The 21050-nt window shown below is 40.3% G+C and overlaps 1 protein-coding gene across 2 annotated transcripts in view; it reads left to right on the plus strand.

Moving 5' to 3' along the window:
• The first annotated feature begins 7645 nt into the window (after window positions 1-7645).
• The window catches only part of LOC107685922 (H(+)/Cl(-) exchange transporter 7-like), a 23025-nt gene continuing 9620 nt past the window's right edge, over window positions 7646-21050 (plus strand). The window contains exons 1-16 of one of the 2 annotated variants that reach the window (XM_016482674.1): window positions 7646-7847; window positions 8451-8525; window positions 9053-9118; window positions 9313-9378; window positions 10128-10260; window positions 10897-11006; window positions 11191-11271; window positions 11454-11516; window positions 11601-11684; window positions 11764-11857; window positions 12121-12185; window positions 12297-12413; window positions 18930-18984; window positions 19103-19163; window positions 19831-19972; window positions 20104-20197. In XM_016482674.1, the coding sequence (XP_016338160.1) occupies window positions 7743-7847; window positions 8451-8525; window positions 9053-9118; window positions 9313-9378; window positions 10128-10260; window positions 10897-11006; window positions 11191-11271; window positions 11454-11516; window positions 11601-11684; window positions 11764-11857; window positions 12121-12185; window positions 12297-12413; window positions 18930-18984; window positions 19103-19163; window positions 19831-19972; window positions 20104-20197 (1411 nt within the window). In that variant the 5' untranslated portion in view covers window positions 7646-7742. The remainder of the gene's footprint in view (window positions 7848-8450; window positions 8526-9052; window positions 9119-9312; window positions 9379-10127; window positions 10261-10896; window positions 11007-11190; window positions 11272-11453; window positions 11517-11600; window positions 11685-11763; window positions 11858-12120; window positions 12186-12296; window positions 12414-18929; window positions 18985-19102; window positions 19164-19830; window positions 19973-20103; window positions 20198-21050) is intronic. The other variant, XM_016482676.1, reaches the window with a different exon arrangement.

Here is a 21050-nt window from a genome sequence, read left to right on the forward strand (position 1 = left end):
TTTATTTTTTTGGAACACACGTTCCAAAACCTTTGCGTGAAGCCTTAAGGTCATTGTTCAAACTCTATATTCTAATTGAATGGGCTGTGTTCAAAGCTGATGTATAAAAGCACAAGTGTGAACATACATTTTCTATTAAATTTTTAATATTACAGCAAGTTGCTTTATTGCTTAGCAACTATAAGCAACCTCTAGTCAGAATAATGAACTATATCCCTTTGCGGACAGTGAATTCTTATTATTGTTCATAAAAAATTTGACTTATTATTGAACATTTGTGTCTCTATTGCTGTTGATGTAGGTTTATGAAAGCAAAAATCGATGTAATAAAAGAGACTTCATCCCTTGGCTGATTGCTATATTTTGCAGAAGCAAGACAAGACAGCATGCAATAGCCCTCCAAACTGGATTTTCAAGGTGTTCAGTGCTTCATAAAGATATATTAATAAACTAGAGTGGATAAAGTCAAGTAAATACAGTGGAAACACAAAAAGTTGGCATCTGTCGGTCACTTCCTTACTGAACAGAGTCACAGGAGATCTTTTGAAGTGCTTGAGAAAGTCATCATGTATCAAGATGTGGTCCTGCAGGGTGTGGCTGCAACTAAAACACAGTTCTAATAGAAAGCCAAGAAGAAGAAGAGATCAGTGTGTGCAGTTTCCATAAAGCATGGAATGACAGCCAGGGTATTTACAAATTACATTCCAACAAGAGAGGTCCACCAAGAAGACCTGCACTCTAAGAAAAGTCTGTAAAAAATAGGGCCCAGTGTTTTCCCCGTATTTTGAATTATGCATTGCATTGTGTTGTGTTTTAGGGTTAAAGGAAGTGCCTGTAAATTTGGAAAATTACCAGTACCTTTTCCAATTTTCTGCAGATTTTTTTCTTATAGTGTGGTGAGGAGGACACTGATGCCTGGAAAGCATGGTGGTAGATCTTTTGTGGTCTAAGTGTGTACAGTTGTAATGGAATTTGTTCAAAAAGGACGCAGAGATAATGCAGGGAATATAAGAATGTCTTAAAATCAATTTGATTTAAGGATTAAGAATGAAAAGTTAATTGTACCAAAGATAATTATTTTAGTTTTAGCATTTATTTTGTAGAATCAGTTATTATACTATCTCATATTCTTACAGTGCAACAGTCTGCTTTTTTAAATTAAAAAAATATATTTTTAAATAAAAAATAAATTATATATATATATAATATTATGGACATTTTCCATGTGAATTTATTTTTTTTCTATATATTTGCAGGACTTTGATCACTGGGATGGCATCGGGCAGCATTGTGGCGTTTAACATTGATTTCAGTCGATGGCACTACGATATATATATACACACACACACACACAGAGAGACAGATATGCCATGGTTTTACAGTAAAATTCTAAATACAGTAAAACCCTGACAGTATTTTACAGTGCAAACCAAAACTGCTTGTGAGCAAAACCACAGAAATATCTTGAAATTAACTAGCTTAACCTAACTTCATCATATCAGTTTATGACACACTATTTTTACTTAGGGACAGACAGATGCATGCATTGTTCTCATATCAACTTTGCCTCAGTTACGCCCCTATGTTTTCTGTTCCCATCTTTAACAAAAACACAACAACAGATCAACCACTTTTAAATACCATCAACAAAGAGTAGACATGTTCACTTTAAACCACACTTTAAAGTGACAGCAGTTCTTGCCAATGTGTGTTATACAGCCAGTGAGCTTTTTGTTTCAAGATATTTTGGTTTTGTATGTTACATGAGTATCAGGCCTTCCACGTTGTATTACATGTGTTTCATCCTGAACAATTTTTTCTTTAGCCATTATTCAATCATTTATTTGATTTACTTTATTTATTAACTACATTTTTAATTTATCTGCACTGAAATTACTTTAATGTAAATATGTGAAATGATGACCACCATGATCAGCTTAAAATTTAGTGCCAAAGAAATCACAGCTCAGAATCCAGTTCGGATGGGTAATTCTATCAGGTTACTGTGGGCGTTGGCCGCACAAAGAACGCATCATCAAATTCTGAAAAATGATCCATGATTGCATATCTGAGTGCAATTTGTCAGTTGCTCAGCAACTTTACCACCTCTTGACTGTAGGGGGAGCTGAACCTATACATTTGGCTCAAACTTCAGGTGTCAGATGTGCTTGCTTTCAATATTTAAATTTGTCAGCCATGTAAAATTTCATCATATTTATGCCTTTGAAATATGGATGTTTATGTTTATATGTTGTATTGTTATAGATAATGTTGTCTGTGCTGTTTTTTCACATTTTGTACTCACAGATTATATATTATAGCTATACAGACAGATTTATTGTGTACAGCATAAAATGTAATGATTGAAAATTGAGATGTGACAAGTTGAGAGTCTACTAGTCTAAATATTTTACAAATATTTATGATCGCCTGTCCATCCATGTTTTTGCATATGTGTGTGTTTGCTTGGAGATTTCTGTTTGGGGTCTGTGAAATCCATTTAGTCATGTTTTAATTTCCCTATTGGCCACTGTAGCAAAGAAAAAGGAAATCTTATTCAGAGCATCCAAGGATAGGAGGTGTACACCTACACAAACTGTTTTAGGTTGGAATTTTTCAAAAATATTAGATCAAGTTATTTAAACGCCTGTAAAGGACGTGAAGCGACCATGACCAGAAAGGCCAGCAGAAGGCTTTTTTTCCTGGTCATAATCTTCCTGCTAATGCCTGTGACCTGAACACGGAGAGGAGCACCGACTGAGACATATAAACCCTTAAACCAAAGACTGAGGAGGCTCGATCAGCAGGTTTGTTATGTTTAAACATACTGTCTTTAAAAATATCATATCGCATGTATCTGTAACACGATTCCTCCAATCCTAGTTCAAAAGATTTCAACAGATGACCTTCACCCATCTTCAGAGCATTGCTGAAAACTACAACATTTCAAATAACATAGACTCGCGATTCCAAGTTTTGAGTCAGCAGTTTGAGAGGATCTCCAGAGAGCTCCGTGCATTCAAGGAAACGACAGATCACAGCCTGAATTCCCTCAAATCCTGGACTAAGAGTCTACAGAAAAAGACTAAGAGGCTTGAGTCGAGCCTAGCAAACATGACGAGAGCTCTGAGGGAAAACAACCATCTCAACCTTAGACAAATCCAAAAGCAGAGAACGGGGTTGTCCGACTTGTCCCACAAGATCCAGAAACTGCAAAGTCACATTGGCTCTTTGGAATCCTTTAAGAATCAGGTTCAACATGGAATGCGGGACCTTCAGGCCTCTCTCAAAAGGCATCAGACCCAGATAATGAAGTTGGAGAGTCAGATGCAAGGGTTGTTCAAGATCATTCCAACTTCCAAGGAAGGAGGATTAGATCCTCTCAATTCTATCAAGAAGCAACAAGGTGTGGTCCTGAGGCATGTCCAGCCTAAACCGAAGTCTGAAGAATACAGAATGAGAGATCGATTGCGTTCTGGGCCCACCGAACAACCACAGACATACAAAATAAGAGACAGACAACAGCAGCTCTGGCAGAGCACCGTACAACCAACAGTTCAGGCTGAAGAGAAAACTTTTCTGCTTCCACTTCGACACAAAATCCCACATATTCAAACCCCAAAGGAAGAAGCCAGAAGTAAGTATTTAGAGTGGTTTTGTGTCTGAAAATGAAATTGAAATGCATTTGTATCCACAGTTTAGACTGAAAACCTTAATGTCACTGTTTACCAAATGTAATTTTCAGTCATTCAAAAACGATTTACTCAGAATCTCCAAGAATCCAAACAGGCAAGTACGCAAGCATATAGACCTTAATCAGATTAGACGCCATATTGAATTTAATGTGGATGAAAACAAGGCTGCTTTACAATGGCAGGCACTGTACACAAAAGTCACGTAATTTTCACAGCTTTCAAAATTATTTTTAAAAACTTTGTCTACCATTTTTTTAGAAAGACGTTTTGTCAGCTGGACAATCAGTATATTGTTAAATAACAATGCAATCGATTGAACACGCTGCACTTCTATCCCTCACAGGCTTGTTTCCATTCCTATTAAAAATTCAATATGGCGCTACCCTGAAATATATGGTCTGTGACACGTTTTCATTTGACAATTTTGATATTTTTGCCTATTATAACGGTCAGATCTGCAACAATACGATGACAAAGGTAGACAGAACATTTTCTTTTTTACTTTATGCCAAAATGTAAAGTGTCTAATAATTTTGTCTCTCATTCTCAAAGTTTGCAATGTGGGTTCGATGCTTCTGTTCCCGTCTGCTTCCGCTGAAAATTGTCACCTTCCAGAGGAGTTTCCGAACAGGGATACATGAACTCTCTATCTACACTTGGCTAAAAGTAGGTGCCAAGTATCTTGGAACAATTCTTTCTTACGCCACAGAAAACAATGACAATATGCTTGTTCTCTATGGTCGGAATTCTGGCATACTGGGCGTTATGGATTTTGTGATTGGAGATCCAGCGTTTATGCATCATCTGGTCCTCCATTGAAGGCAGGTTTTGGTATTATTTGGACCGTCATCTCATATCTACTGGATCCAAGTTCCAGAAAGGCTATGAGATCCCTCCTGGTGGCTCGATGGTCCTGGGGCAGGAGCAGGATTCGATTGGAGGGGACTTTGATGAAGCTGAAGCATTTGTGGGCAAACTGGCTGGCTTTGCATTGTGGACTAGGAGCCTGAGCCCTGTGGAAGTGTCTGGACTAGCCTCTGGCAAAGAGGTGCCACGAGGAGCAGTGCTCAGCCTGGATGATGTTGTAGCGAATCAGCTCAAAGGGGAAATATGAATAATTAATCATAACTAGTTATAATTAATTATAAATATTTAGATCCGCTGTAAGTATTTACTTGACCTCTCAGGGTCAACTGTCTGTCAATTCTAAGAACGTTAATTTCCTGGTTAAGGGAAATAACTTTATTACTGTACAATTCTACACAGAGCCTGTAGCATAAATCTGCATGATTAAGGGACTCCAGTTATGAGCAAACAATGAACAACGTCAAGTGTGATACAAGTAAGACTTTATGAACTACATAAACACTTAAACTAGTCTAACATACACCTACACATACACATACACACACACACACACACACACACACACACACGCATACAGTTGGTATAGGAAAAGGGTTAAAGCTTAAAGGGTGCCACGAGGAGCAGTGCTCAGCCGCTACAATGTAGACCAGATGTTTGGCTCTGTTCAACATATTACCTGTGAGTGTCTGGAGCACTGCATGTAAAGGCACAACAGAATGAGCCAGAAAAACAATTCTGTATTACACATTATTTTTGTATTTCCATTTATTTTGATAAAACAGCAGTTTATGTATTCATTTATCATATTTACATATTTGGGCTTATGAAACCTTTTACTTTTCATTTTAACTATAAACTTTGCTTTAAATAAACATGCATTTTATTTTTGTTGGTCTATGCAGTCTGCATTCAGTCAGCACACAGCGTGAAGGCCACTATTTCTTGTTTAGCAATCAATTAATGATTCAAGGAACCTTAAATTGTGTTTTTTTTTTCAGACTTCATATTAAAGGAATGCTGTAAATATAGCAGTAATCAGACCACAAGAGTAAAAACACTACATTTATTCATACTGTCTGCCATACTGAGTTCCCAAAATCATAACAAATCAGTGACACTGACACTGTTCAATATCAAATTAGTATTTTTAAATGATTTACAAGCAACTGAATTTATCACAAATATGCTCTATGAAACAAAACAACTCTCAGTAGCATTGGACAAACTGCAGTGTTTTTGTTTTCTTTTTATGAACATTATTACATTATTGTTCACCGTATAATTATTGTAAAGTCAAAGCATAATTGCCATTATAACCTAACAGTTGCCAAAGCAAAACGTTCACATTGAAATAAATACATATTGAATGAATATGAAAAATAGGGGAGCGCGGGGCACAAAGTAACGCGGGTAAGTTGTAACACACGTGGTTTAAATATTTCCACACATGCTAGCATAACCAAATTTACAGCATTTACTAGTTACCATATCAACATTATATAGAGAAAAAAAGTGCACCAAAATTCAAAAGTGTTTTGAAGATATCGCTGAACATTTATTTTACCATAGTAAAATTATATTTCTGGCTTAAGTAAATTTTTCATCTCAGTTTTTATTACTCATTTAAAATGAAACAAATCTGCTATTATTTTAATCTCCAATCTGTTATTTATCAGTTTAAGTAATTTTTTAATGCTTCGCTAACTATCAGAAAAGCAGTAACCGGTTAAATTCCAGTTGCGCAGATGGGGCACGTTGTAACACTGCGTTACAATGTGCCCTGCCGTGCTATTCTATGACATTAGCGATGTAATTCACACTATTTACTTTAATAAATTTTAATGATAAACGACGAGAAACAGGTGAATAAATACTGACAGTCAATGTTTAATGTTAAGAAATGATTATTTCAAGACATGTAAAGCATTTTGGCTCGTTTATGTCAAGTCAAGTCAAGTCACCTTTATTTATATAGTGCTTTTAACAATACAGATTGTGTCAAAGCAACTGAAGTGTGAAATTACTGTGGATAAAAAAATTATACTCTGAACCCCATGTGGATTTACACAATTTGAGAAAGTCAAAAAGTGTTACTTTGTGCCCCGCTCTCCCCTAATATTTAATCTTTTTTTTTTTTTTACATGATTGTAAGCTTTAGGGAGCATTTGTCTTGGAAAAACACTAAATGTATAATCTATATAATACAATACTACAGGTAATTCATGCCCTGGATATAATACAGTATAATACAGTAGCTATATCGGGGTAATACCCTTCCTGAATTCATACAATACAATACAATTCTTCGAGGTAATTCCCTCTTTGATCAGAGCATCCTAGTCTGCACTTTTCTGAACATTCAGAAATGTTGGTAACACTTAATTTTAAGGACCAATTCTCACTATTAACTAGTTGCTTATTAGCATGCATATTACTAGCATATTGGCTGTTTATTAGTACTTATAAAGCACATATTAATGTCTTATTCTGCATGACCATATTTTGGATCCCTTAACCCTACCCCATACCTAAACTTAACAATTACCTTACTAACCATTAATAAGAAGCAAATTGGGAGTTTATTGAGGAAAAAGTCTTAATAAATAGTGAATATGTGTTCCCTATTCTAAAGTGTTACCGAAATGTTCACCCCTTCTGAGGCCATTAATTAATACATTTCTATCACATGTTCATCATACATATATATATACATTGGATATATATAATAGGATATATACAAGGAAAATAAATGTTTGCAATGTAACAATAGGTTAGTGTGTGGAGAAACCTGCTTGTTGGAAACCGTCATTATTTTAGCATGTCATTATTTTATTAGTAGGCCTAACTCTAATGGCGGAGAAATATGCGATGTTTAACAGAGTTAATATAACCTAAAATATCAGATACGACAGTTATGAGCATGTTTTAACCCTTATAACAGAACAGAGCCATCTCAGTCACTACCGCACGTCATTATTGACACAAAACCCAGAATTGTTCAACTGTAGAACTGTGAACTACAATTCCCAGACTTCCTTTGAAAACGAATTCTCTGTTGAACCTTTCCGCTTTCCGTACACTAGTCACGGGTTCGCTTATGATTGTTAGTCATGGGGAAGAAGTGTTCGCAGTAGTTCTACAGTTAGCAGGTTTGATGTGTAATTAATGGTCAAATAAGACATGGCCAACATCGCGAAGAAAGTGTCATGGTCTGGCCGAGGCGATGATCGCGGAGAGAGAACGCCACTGCTGAACGGAGACGAGGAGGTGAAATACAACAGACAGGTACCAGACACGCCATACAGACTACAAAAATTATATATATAGGACTCCGCAATCAATCTGAAATGTTTTGACTTCTGCTTATATTAAATACTTGCCCTGCTTATTATATAAAGCATGCTTGTTAAGCATGCAAAGGTAGTGTGCCTACTTGCAGAAAGCATGATAATACACTTGCACTAACTTCTTGTCATCACGTACAACGTTGAAATGAAAGCAAAATAGTTCTTAAACTTGTTATTAGAGGATAAACCCTTGTGTTTCTTGTAAACCCTAGTAAGGACTTGTATTTGTAGCCTACCTAATGGCAAGTTGCAGCCAGTTGTGCAACTCTGGATATTTTGATTTTTTACTTCCCCTTTCTTTTAACCCGTTTATTCTGCTAAGAAACTGCAAGCACCTGTGATCCTTAGACCTACATTGAATTGGTTGATTCTTGATTACAGTCAGGTCCATAGCTAGGAATTCGGGCCCCCCTTACTGTATTGTGGGGCCCTTTTGGCCAGGGAGCCCCTATATATATTAAAGATCTTTTATAAAAAAGATTTTAAGAGAGATATTAAAAATGAGTAGACTCTTGATAAATGTAATGTATTTGGTTCATAGTTATCCGGGGGAGGTATATTTCATATAGGCAGGCTGAGCACTGTGGACCTTGAGGAGGAAATCACACCCGAAGAGGTAAAATCTATTTTACATCAATTCTTTTTTTATATATTTTTTTCTAAAGACGCGTACAAACAAAACAGTACTGTAAGTATACACACAAAAGCCTATACTCTGGTCCAGAAAAGTGCTTCACTGTTTTGACACATAGCTATAGTTTCAGTTTTAATTTCAAGGTGTTTGTGGTTTTGATGCTTTGAATGTTAGAATAGAGCATGAGTGTAGTTTAAATCTCTCCTCAAATCAGCCATTTTGGCTAGAGACCAAAGGACCAGGAAAATGCCTGACTCCATCGGCCTCTTCAGCCTGCACTTTGGAAAAATAATTTATTGAGAAAATGCATACGATGTACTTGATCATTTGTGAGTTTATGTTTCCAATGTGTTGGCATGAGGTCACGCTTGCTCATGGCTGCAAAGAGTTGATGTAGCTAAATAAAGTGTTGTCCTATTCTGATTGCATGAGCATAGAATGACTGTATTATATAACCTTGATGAATGTCGGCCGGGCAACTCTGAGTCTGTTTTTCCCGAAACACACAGGACATTGTGAGAAGTCGACCAAAAGAAATCCCTCACAACGAAAAGCTGCTGTCTCTCAAATTTGAGGTAATTGAATCTCGACCTGACCTTCAGTCACCCTCTTTCAATTGAGTGTCTGTTAAAAATGCTTTGAAAAATCAGTAGGTTTTCTGTAAATGAACTTAAAAACCACAGACAAAATGCACCATGTACACTTTAAATAAACTGTCTTTGAAGAGCTGTGATGTAAAATGTCAAACCTAGTGCATTTTGTGTTTCAGAGTCTTGATTATGATAACAGCGAAAATCAGTTGTTTCTGGAGGAAGAGAGGCGGATGAGTCACATGGTCAGTAAAACCATCAGAGATTTTCATTAGAGGTGGAGATGACAAGCTCAGTTTAATGGTTATCTTGGATCATGTGCGCTTCGTAATCTGTTCATATAAAGGCACTTTCTGAGTTTACAACCATAACAGTTGATGGAGACCATTGAAAGGAATGTGTAGTTTGCTATTTAAAATTAGTCTTAAATTTAAGGGGCATTTCACAATATGTTGTGCTATTTTTAAATGGTTGGTTTATGTACACATTCAATCAACTCTACCCCTAAACACAATGTTTTTTTTTTGTTCAATCACATTATTTTCTTTATAGTAATTAATAATTATAATGCTAAATCAATGCTTTAAACTGACAACACAACTAATTCAGAGTAATAATACATGGCTCAAAACTTAAGCACCTTCTCAAAACAGTTCTGAAGCATGCTTTTTGTTTATGTTTGCTGACAGACACCAGTGTTTCCCACAGACTTGCAAATGTTAATTCATTCTACGCCAGCAGGAGATGCTGTTGGAGCGGAGATATAGCGGTTTCCCCGGTAACGGCTGTAATCAAATAAGCACTGGGACTGCGCATTCCACAACAACGCTTAGCTGCCCGCAGATGCGCCTTGCCTATAAATCGGCCTAATTTGCAGCACAATCGGCCGATGCCGATTAATTACAAAATGCCAAAAATCGGCCGATTAATCGGCCGGCCGATCAATCGGTCGACCTCTAATTAACACTTTTGTGTTTATTTATTGTAACCGTAGGGTTTCAGATGTCTGGAGATCAGGAGATGGGTGATCTGTGGTCTGATTGGGTTTCTCACTGGTCTCATCGCATGCATGATAGACATTGCTGTGGAGAAATTAGCTGGTTATAAGTACTTTGCAGTCAAACTGAGTATCCTTTCTCTGTCATTCATCTATTTTACAGCCTTCTAATATGATCAGTTTCTTATGTAAAGCATGCCAAAAATTGTATTTGCTCCTTCGTTAATTAAAATGAGCCGATACACTGCAGTTTGTGAACAAGTTTTCAAAACATAATTTCATTTCATGCAATCAGTTTACATATGTGTTAACACATTGTGAAAGTTTGTGTAATCTATTTCCATTGTTACTACATGAATAATTTGGCCGTAAACGGCTGCATGGCAATCCAGATCCAGACCAACATGGACAGAATGAAAATTGAGCATTATTTATTTTTTTTATCTAATATCGTCTGTCCATGTAGTTTATTTAATTTAGCACTCAACAAAATTAAAATAGGATTTTTCTTTATTTTTATATTCCAGGAAAAAATATCAGTAGCCAATGTTTGGTACAAAGACACAAATTTTATTCATGGTATTATTAGGCATGTAATAATATAGCTCAATATTTTTAATGCTGTGCTAAAGTACAGTCAGACAAATCAACTTATTTAATGAAAAGGCTTCATTTAATTGCATAGAGTTTTCTTCAGTTTAATTAAGTGTGATTGTGTGTTATTTATTTCTCACTGGCTTCAGAGTTTCTTAAACTAGGCGTTCAGACATTGAGAAATACACAGAGCTTGGTGGCCTGTCCATCTCTCTCATACTGTGGGCAGTGCTGAACTCTGCTTTCGTGATGTTTGGCGCTATCGCTGTTGCTTTTGTAGAGGTGAGTGTTTTCTTCCAGTCAGAATGAGATTTCTGTGGTTTAAGCTGCGCGCATAAGAGACTTTAAACATTAAAAAAAAAAACTTTGATTGGTAGAGTACATTGTGTACTGTGTAGTGTTTAGTAAGTAGTTGTGTATTATTTTACTTTGAACATTATTAAAAATTCAGTCTGTTTTCTCACAGCCCATTGCCGCAGGAAGTGGAATCCCTCAAATAAAATGTTTCCTGAATGGAGTGAAAATCCCTCGTGTTGTTCGATTAAAGGTGATGCCTTTCATAGCGTAAGCTTCTCTATAAGACAAACAAGGTAGCTTGATTTTTAACTGAACAAAAAGGTAAAAAAAAAAAAAAGATATAGTTATCATAGATGTAAATATCTATTTATCTATATAAGATAAATAGATATTTTTCAATGATAAAATTAAAATTTGTATCTATATTCACAGACTCTGGTGATAAAGGTCTTTGGTGTGATCTGCTCAGTTGCTGGAGGTCTCGCTGTTGGAAAGGTACAATATTAAAACCATCAACTGGGGTTAATGGGACTTATTGAAAGCTAACTGATGGACTCAACAGCTGCTCTTCTCTCACAGGAAGGACCCATGATTCACTCGGGAGCAGTGGTGGCTGCAGGAGTATCTCAAGGAAGAAGCACTTCACTGAAAAAAGATTTTAAGGTCAGTTTTCTGTACTGTTAAGGTCTGCTTGAATTTTACAGTAAACATAGAGCCTGACGTCACGTTTCTGTGCCTGCAGATATTTGAGTATTTCCGCAGGGACACAGAGAAAAGAGACTTTGTCTCGGCAGGAGCAGCGGCTGGAGTCTCTGCTGCCTTTGGAGCCCCTGTTGGTGAGACATGCAGAAAATAATTTCAAATATCCATATTTTTACATTGGATAGAAGCAAGTTGTGCAAAGCCAGTGCCAAATATGTTATTATTATATTGTTAAAGCATATTACAGTAGCTGATACACGACTGAGTTGTAGCTATAAGTGAAAATCCATCATTTGGTCCTCTGAATAAAAGCTCAAAGACTGTTGAACTGCCCTGAAATGATTCTTGGATAAGATTGTTCAGGACCATCTTTGATTCATTGTGGTTTTTGGCACAGGTGGGGTTCTGTTCAGTTTAGAGGAAGGCGCGTCTTTCTGGAACCAGATGTTGACATGGAGAATTGTGAGTGATTGTGAATAATAGTTTGGCTCCTTATTAAAGAGCACTGTCTGTTTCACTCAGTTTCAAAGGTCAGCTGTTTGAACCCCTGATCCTGCTTTGCTTTTGATTTAGTTCTTTGCTTCAATGGTCTCCACCTTCACACTGAATTTTTTCCTGAGTATTTACCATGGGAAGCCTGGAGAACTGTCCAGCCCCGGTCTCATTAACTTTGGCCGCTTTGACAGTGATGTAAGTTCTGTCTCTATCTTCTTCAGTTACTCTGACAAGGTCTCTTTTTTACTCTATCGCTTTGTTCCAAGCAACGGGGGCATCCCGGGGCACAAAATTCGCAGGGTAGGAGGGGGTAGTGACGCTGGGTGTAACTAAAAAGGTGCCATTGTCCGGTGAGGTCCGGTTGGGGAGTTACGGAACAGTCTCATATCGCATAATCATAAACTATTTATCTCCTGAACTGCAACTTTCTTTACCACGCTATTCAGCGTAAAGGCTGATGACTCGCCTGCCGTGAATGGTTTGGCACGAAATGCAGTGGCACCGTCTCACGCCTGTTTCACACATACTCCGTCTGCAGTGCGTATGTGGTCCATGTGCGTTATGTATGCGGTGCAGAAGCAGCACGGACTCATTGTGCTTTCACACAGGATGCGTTTGCAGTCCGCTACTTATCCGCGGCTGTTTAAGCCACAAACACAACATTTATCCATTATTTTGATTTCAAATCGTAAAAAAAATAAATGAAAAGCTTTTTCAGCATTGTGATACTCTTTTATCACAGTACAGTAACAATTTAAATCTAAAACATTAGTTTAAACTCAATAAATATAAACAACGTATTATTCATGCATTTGACTTCTAGGTTTGTATAATAAGTTGCTCAAGCAAGTGGCAACACATTTAAACAGCATACAGCCTACTTTTCTTATGTCAGACATAATTTTACAAACAGCGTGAGTGAATCACCGCTAGACTTGTGCCGGTATTCGGTAATGCGATATATCACGGTAATGAATATGCACGATATTGTTTGTTTAATTGTACAGGATTTCCGGGAGACGTGCGTCACGTTCTATAAGGTTCCGCCTGGAAACAAAAATGCTGTGACACCAAACCCCCTCTTTGAAAGTGTTTTGATTCTTTATTGTTCGGTCACACTTTACATTAGGGCTTCATTAGTTAACATTACGAATAGAGGTAGCATAAACGTGAATCAGTCACTAACCGACAGCACTCGGGAGGCTAAGGACTGAACGTCCAGCTTGTAAAACCTGGCGAAGGTATTCTGGGAAGACCAGCCGGCTGCAAAGCATATATCTTGAATAGACATACCTCTCGACCACGCCCAGGAGGAGGCGATAGCTCTTGTTGAGTAGGCCCTAATGTGCAAAGGGCATTCCAAACCTTGCCTCGTATAAGCAGCCGTGATAGCGTCAACAATCCAGTGGGCAAGTCTCTGTTTTGACACGGCCCAGCCCTTCGCACAACCACCGTAGCACACGAAAAGCTGGTCAGATTGCCGAAAGCTCCAGCGCGTGCCTACCGATCGATTGCCCGCCCAGCGGGGAACGAAACGAGGCAATAGCAGCCACATAGACTTTCAGTGTTGATGGTAGAGATCCACTATCCAGTCTGTACTGTAGAAATCGCATAATATCCGACACGGAGCAAGCAGCCGGGTTTATATGAACATCACGGCACCATTTCACAAACACTCCCCATTTTAGAGCATACAAGCGCCTCGTGGAGGGCGCCCGCGCCTCCGAGAGCCAGCGGTAATATCTTGATTGGAGGAAACGCATACAGCCTGGCTACCAGCCAGTGCGATGTCAGAGTGTCCCCTTCCAACGGGGAGTGAGACAGGGAGAAGAACAGCGGGCAGTGCGCATTCTCGCTTGTGGCGAACAGATCGACCTCCGCTCTCCCGTAGCGGGCCCAAATCATCCGAACCGACTCGGGGTGCAACCTCCACTCTCCTTCAGGAATCCCTTTCCTCGAAAGCATGTCCGCCCCGCGATTCAGGAGACTGGGTATGTGTGCTGCTTTGATGGAGAGAAAGTGACGGTCCGCCCATAGCAGGAGATTCGCTGCCTGCATTTACAGAGCCCTGGAGCGTACGCCTTCTTGGTGATTTATGTACGAGACCACAGACATGTTGTCGGTGCGAATCAGTACATGCCGCTGTGGCCGAAAATCCTTTAGAACTAAGAACACTGCTTCCAGCTCCAAGCAGTTTATGTGCCACCGGCTCTGAGGTTCTGACCACGGCCCCGAAGCCGGCATGCCCTCGCACACTGCTCCCCAGCCGTGAGTCGATGTGTCCGTCGTGACCACAACGCGCGACGTCACCAAGTTCAGGGGAACCCCCAGGCTGAAGAGATCTGGGTTGCGCCATGGCTTCAGCGTTTCGATGCAGTCGCGGGAGACTGCGGCCCACGCCGTCCAAGGGACTTGAGATTTCAGCCATAATTGCAGCAGGCGCATGTGTAGTAAGCCCAGATGACATACCGCTGAAGCAGACGCCATGAGTCCCAGCAGCCTCTGAAATTCCCTCAAGTGAACAGAGCTGCCCAGTCTGAAATGGCACAGGGAAGACAAAATGGCCACCGAGCGCTCCCGAGAGAAGCACACTCCCAGATATGTTATATAGGACTCTCTCTATTGCTCCTTTTTCGAGCAGACTGCATACCTCTTGTCTCAGAACCAGGGCATTTCGAGGCAATGTTAGAGACTGCACCACGCCATTGAAATGGGGTGGTCTGCGTCTGAATTGAAAGATATACCCACGCTCTATCACACAGAGTAGCCAGCGCGAGATTCCCGGAATAACTTCCCATGCTCTCAGGAACTGACATAGCGGCTTTAGCGGCTTGGTCGTTGGAAGCGCCGGCGAGTGCTGCGCGACTATAATCTGTGTGGGCGGCGGCTCTGCACTGCTTTGAGGCGGGGTGAGCGGCACCGCATTGACCGAGTGAGGAGAAAAAAGCTCTTTTTGTGAGAATGTATGCATTTTTATTGATAAACATCCAACACATGAACTTGTGGCGCTTGGGAGCCGAGCTACTCGCGCACTCTCCTCCTCTCTTCAGACAGTCAGGATGACAGCTTAGCAGCCGGCGGCCGGCAAGAGTCACGTCGCGGGCTCCTCCGTTGGCCGTGGCGTTTCCTCCCGGGACCCCACGCCTTTCTCCGGACATCCGGCTCCTGGCGAGGAGCGGTAGCAGACACCGCCGCGGTCGCTGGCATGGGGTTAACCCTCCGTTGGGAAGAGCCAGGTGCCGACGAGGATCTGGATCTCGCCGTCTGCTGCTGGAAAGTGCGCCTCGGCATCACGTGACTCATGGCTTTGAAGCGCTTTTGAGCCTCCGCGAAGCGCTCAATAATGGACTCCACGGCATCACCGAAGAGGCCGGAGGGAGTCACAGGAGCTTTCAGCAGCACTTTACGGTCAGTATCCTTGAGGTCAGCCAGGTTTAACCATAGGTGCCTCTGAAGGACGACCATAAAACCCATGGCCTTACCCACGGCCTGGGCTGCTCGCTTCGTCGCCGCATGCAGACCCTTATACGGCCTCCACCGTGAGGGCTCCGCCCTCCGCCGCCTGCAGGAGCTTCGCCTGAAAAACCTGCAGCACCGCCATGGCGTGCAGCGACGGTCTCCTCGACGGGGGGATAGTGCACGTACCCGTGGGCCTTCGCCCCATCCACGTGGGAAAAAATGGCCTGTGTAGCAGAGTGGACACGTGCTGATTGGGGCGCAGACCATGTTTTCACCAGCTGCTCATGTACGTCAGGGAAGAAGGGGACCGACACCCTCGAGTCAGCTTTCTGGGTGGACCTGAAATACCAGGAGTTGAGCTTACTCCTCGCAGGCTTCTCTGGAGGACTCCAGGTAAGCTCCAACTCCTGGACAGCCTTCGACAGAACCCTCATGAGCTCCTCCTGGAGGAGCCAGGCAGCCCCATGCTGTCTGGCTGATCGAACTCCGATCCTGCCCAATCCTCCCTCTCCTCATGAACTCCTCCTGGAGGTCTGGGGGCCCCATGCTGTCTGGCTGATCGGACTCCGATCCCGCCCAATCTTCCCTCTCCGAGGCCGAGATGGACATTGTGTCATCCCCCTCCTCCTGGCCAAAGGACACAAACTCCGCGATGTTGGAAGGAGGGTGGAAGCAGTCCTCGGGGAAGGAGGCCGGGGAGCGGGGCGACCGTTGGGGTTGGCGGAGTGGCAAGACTACGCTCCCGTCACCGGGAGGGCCCACAAGCGGCACGCTGGCGGCAGTGGGCCTCACCCCGAATAGGCCGCGAGCCACATCGCGGCGGGTCCGGAGCACGTGGGCCGGCAGGTCCGCGCAATGCCCACAGTCGGACTCGTCCAGCGCCGCCATGGCGTGGGCCAGGCCCAGGCAGGCGACGCAGTGGTCGTGTTGATCCGGTGGCTCGATTGGTCCCACGCAGATCTTGCAGATTGTTGCCATAGTGAATTCAGCAGGTGAAGTAGAAGATTCTGACGTAATTGTCAGGTGCACCGCATTTTATACTGCCTCTCAAGCTCGTCAGTATTTGCATGCGATTCCGTGATGTCTCGTGAAAGCTCGAGAGGGAACGCCAGGTTCACATTACTCCATTTGCAGTGCATATTTTTTCTGCACTCATGTTAACGGAAAGCGTTCACACTGCACGCGGTTGCGGTCCGGCAGTGCGTTCCAGGAGCGGTGCACTGCATTTGCAGCAGTGCAGAGATGTAGAGTTGCTGTATGTGCTGCACACGCTGAATTAAAGTGAAAGCGCATTGTTTTCGGTAAATATGAACATGGATTGACATGAAAATGTAGTAATTACACCATAAATGCATATAATTAAAGTCTACTGTGTTTCACAGTCGACACGTATGGCTGTTTGGCTTGGTTTAACCTTTTCAGTGGTGAGTTTAAAATATTCTAGCGGTCTCCCCAGAGTGAGTTTTTTTTAGGCGACCGTTATTTTAGAACGTTTCCCCTTACTGTTTCCATGGCAACGTGTCATGCTTGTCACGTGACGCACCGCGGCCACAATAACACTGTATGACAGATGGATCGCTTTTATTTCGTTTTTCATTTTTTATTCAAAATATTCATAAAATTGCTTACCATTTCATGAACAATCTGATATTCCGATTCACAAATATGTGTAGTAAATGAGTGTGTTTTGTCATTTAAAAACCTTTTTAAATGATCTTGATCGTGAACTGTAACGTGAGATGGGCGCAGCCATGTTTGTTCACGCTGCAGTTAAGAGAGTCCTGTCAGTCGGATTTACAGCACATGAATTCATCAATTTCTCCCGAAATACATGCAAATAAGTGGCCGGTGAACTGGGAGAAGAATAGAGTGAACTTTATAGTTACTTACACTATGTGTATCTGATATTAATAAAACACGTAGGCAAATTATATTTGAATGGATTGTTATTGCTGTTTCCATAAACATCCGTGTGTATTTTACGAACTTTAAATGTATTGTTTTACTAGTACTTGTATGTATTTACATGTCTGAAACCTAAAATAAACATTATGTGGTTAAAAACACTGCATAGTTGTGATTATATGACAAGTGCAGCGGCGTCTCAGCTTCAGCCAACAATCGTTCTAAATCCCATATGTGGGACTGTACTCCCAGGGGCACGGAAATAAAAATCCCATATGTGGGACCGTACCGCTCAACAGGTTAAAGGAAAAGAGCACCTTTAGATAAACAAGGCAATAGATGGCACTCGTGGAGGTAGGAAAACAAAGTTCTTTATGAACTGCGGGATTGCTTGTAATAAAGATTTAAATGCAAAGGTAAAGGCAGTAGAGCTGACTGTTTCTGTCAATGGTAAGTTTTAATTTAGAATGTTTGTAGTTTAAGTGATTTGCCACTTTCTTGAGCAACTTAATATACAAATCTAGAAGGTAATGCAAATGTAAAAAGCATTGAATGTGTTGCTTATATTTATTGTTTAAACACTTCTATGAAAGATTGTATTACTGTACTGTGTAAAAAAAACAAATCACAATGCTGAAAAAGCATTTTCAGTAACAATGTTTGAATTTGAAATAGAAATAATGGATAAATGTTGTGTTTGTGGTAAACTCCATGGATCGGACTCCTCTGTGAAAGTGCAATGAGCACCTGCTGCTTCTGCACCACTTACATACCGCACATGTACTGTATATGCACTGCAAACGGAGTATGTGTGAAATTATACTGGAGTAAAAGGCTGCCTCAGATATAGCTCACGAAATCAGGCTTGTGCTAAGCTATTGTGCAACAATTGCACAATTGTAAAAACAAAAATGCACTGCATGATCAAACATTTAGGTGAGATAAATATATATTTTTGAAAAATGCCTAAAAAATGCCCCCCTCGACCACTCAAATTAAAAAATGCCCCTCACAAGAGTCACTTAAGAGGGGAATTCCCCCTTTTCAAAAATGTAATTCAAGCCTTGAATAAATGTCTGAAAATCCTGATTGGATTATCACTATAAATAATTCTACATGATAAAAAGAAGGCTTTAAAAAGATCGGTATCGCTGATCGTATCGGCAGATACTGCTTTCTGTGATCGGCAATCGGTGATCGGCTTCAAAAATCCTGATCGGAGCACCCCTACTTGAAGCTGTCCAAAATATCACAAGAAAGAAACATCTGAATTTTTGATTGTAGCTATATTAGTCACAACATTGCTGAACTAAATTTGATGTGTGTGTGTTTTTTTTCTTCTTTCAGATTGTACAGTATAATTTATATGAAATTCCTCTCTTCATTATCATGGGAGCTTTAGGTGAGGGGAACGTCACTTTGTCCTTGCATAAAACATTATAATAATCTTCCGTTTACAAAATTAAAATGAAAGGATGTAGCTTTGAATTATTTATCTTTTTTTCCCTTACATTTTCCAGGAGGGGTGCTTGGAGCATTGTTCAATATCATCAATTATTGGCTAACAATTTTCAGAATAAGGTAGGATTGCAAGCTATTAAATAGGGAAGGTCATGTGTAATATGTATGGCGTTCATTTAGGTCCAAATCGTTTTTTGGAAAAATCTAAATTTTGTATAATGGGAAAAACTACTATTAGTTCAATGCGTCTAATCTGTATTTTGTCCACTTTAAATCTTTTTTTGACAGTAGGTTAGACAGTTTGCTAAATGACTGGTCAGATTTGTAGGTTTTGTCACTGAATAGCTGTATTACTGAGCAGAAGCAGATGGAATGAGTCTGAAGACTTTTACACATCAATCACTTGTCATGTGACAATTTTCTGGGTTATGCCCGCATGTTAAACACTTCTTGCATCAAAGCAATAAATTACATTTTTTTAAATGTATTCAAATAGGAAAAACATTATTTTAAATTGTAATATTTCAGAATATTGCTGTTTTTATTTTTTATTTTTTTGTAACATTTTAAAAAATCTTGCCGACCCGACCCCAAACTTTTGAATGGTAGTGTATGTATATATTTTTTTTAATTTTGTGCTACAATCATTCTTTCTTTCTTTCTTCTTTCTTTCTTTCATTCTTTCTTCCTTCCTTCTTTCCTTCTGTCTTTCTTTCTTTCTTTCTTCTATTTTGACACAAAAAAAGCATTGGCTTTTAAGATTTTCACATGTTGTGTTATGTCTCAGGTACATCCACCGGCCGTGCCTGCAGGTGATGGAGGCTATGCTGGTTGCCGCGGTGACCGCTACTGTTTCCTTTGCTATGATCTATTTCTCCAATGACTGCCAGCCACTGGGACAGGACAACACTGAGGAATATCCCTTACAGGTGTTTATATACTTCCTGGGCTTTCAAGATGTTTGCTTAAATGATAAATTGCTAAGCTGAACTGATCTTGGATCAGAACATAGTCTGAAATGCCAAACAGAAGCGCGATTTGTTATATTGTTCATTTACAGCTCTTCTGTGCTGATGGTGAATATAATTCCATGGCCACCGCCTTCTTCAACACCCCTGAGCGGAGTGTGAGGAGTCTGTTCCACAATCCTCCAGGTGTGTCTCACTGAGGGAGTGGTTGGGTGTTGACGGGTTTGGGAATGTGTGTGGACATCTTATCGAACCTGCAATCGAAACATCAAGACTTCAAACACTTCTTCAGTTGCTTCGCGGTGTATCTGCATGTTTTTTTAGCCTGTGTGTTTGCATGCATGTGTCTGTCAAAGCAGATTTAGAGTTACAAGCTGGTACTTCTTCAGTTGCTACGCGGTGTATCTGCATGTTTTTTAGCCTGTGTGTTTGCATGCATGTGTCTGTCAAAGCAGATTTAGAGTTACAAGCTGGAAGCAGGCCAGCTGACAGGCAGCTAAAATCTTTCTATGCTCTGGAGAGAAGCCATCTTTGATTGCTTTCCCAGAGTGCACAAGAGTCAGTCCACAGCCACTGGATTGAAACAAGAAAAATCACAAATAACAAGTGGCCAAAGTTTATCATGACCATTTTTGGTCTTTAAATATGGCAAGTTGTTAATTCATTATAATGTAATATATTATTCAATTATTTCCTAAAATCATAATTATATGATTTTTTAAAATATGATTAATATTTTAATTACATTATGTATTTGATATGGTTTTAATATTATGTCTCTGCTAGTGTCCTTATACTGCCCCCTAGAGCTGGAATGCTTAATAGTATGCTAAAAACAGATGTTTACTTTACTACAGATTGTGCAGGGTTGTGTATTAATGTCTTTTACATGTACATTTAGGGCATGTAGAAGATACTCTCATCCAAGGTAATGCTCCAACAGTGTTTTAGCTTCACTTATTAGGGGCCATTCACATAGAATGTGTTTTTGCTTTGAAAAATGCAAGATGTGGGCAGTGGAATAATTGGGGGGGGGGGG

Source organism: Sinocyclocheilus anshuiensis, unplaced genomic scaffold (assembly GCF_001515605.1).
Source record: "Sinocyclocheilus anshuiensis isolate Anshui unplaced genomic scaffold, SAMN03320099.WGS_v1.1 scaffold701, whole genome shotgun sequence".
NCBI lineage: Eukaryota > Metazoa > Chordata > Actinopteri > Cypriniformes > Cyprinidae > Sinocyclocheilus > Sinocyclocheilus anshuiensis.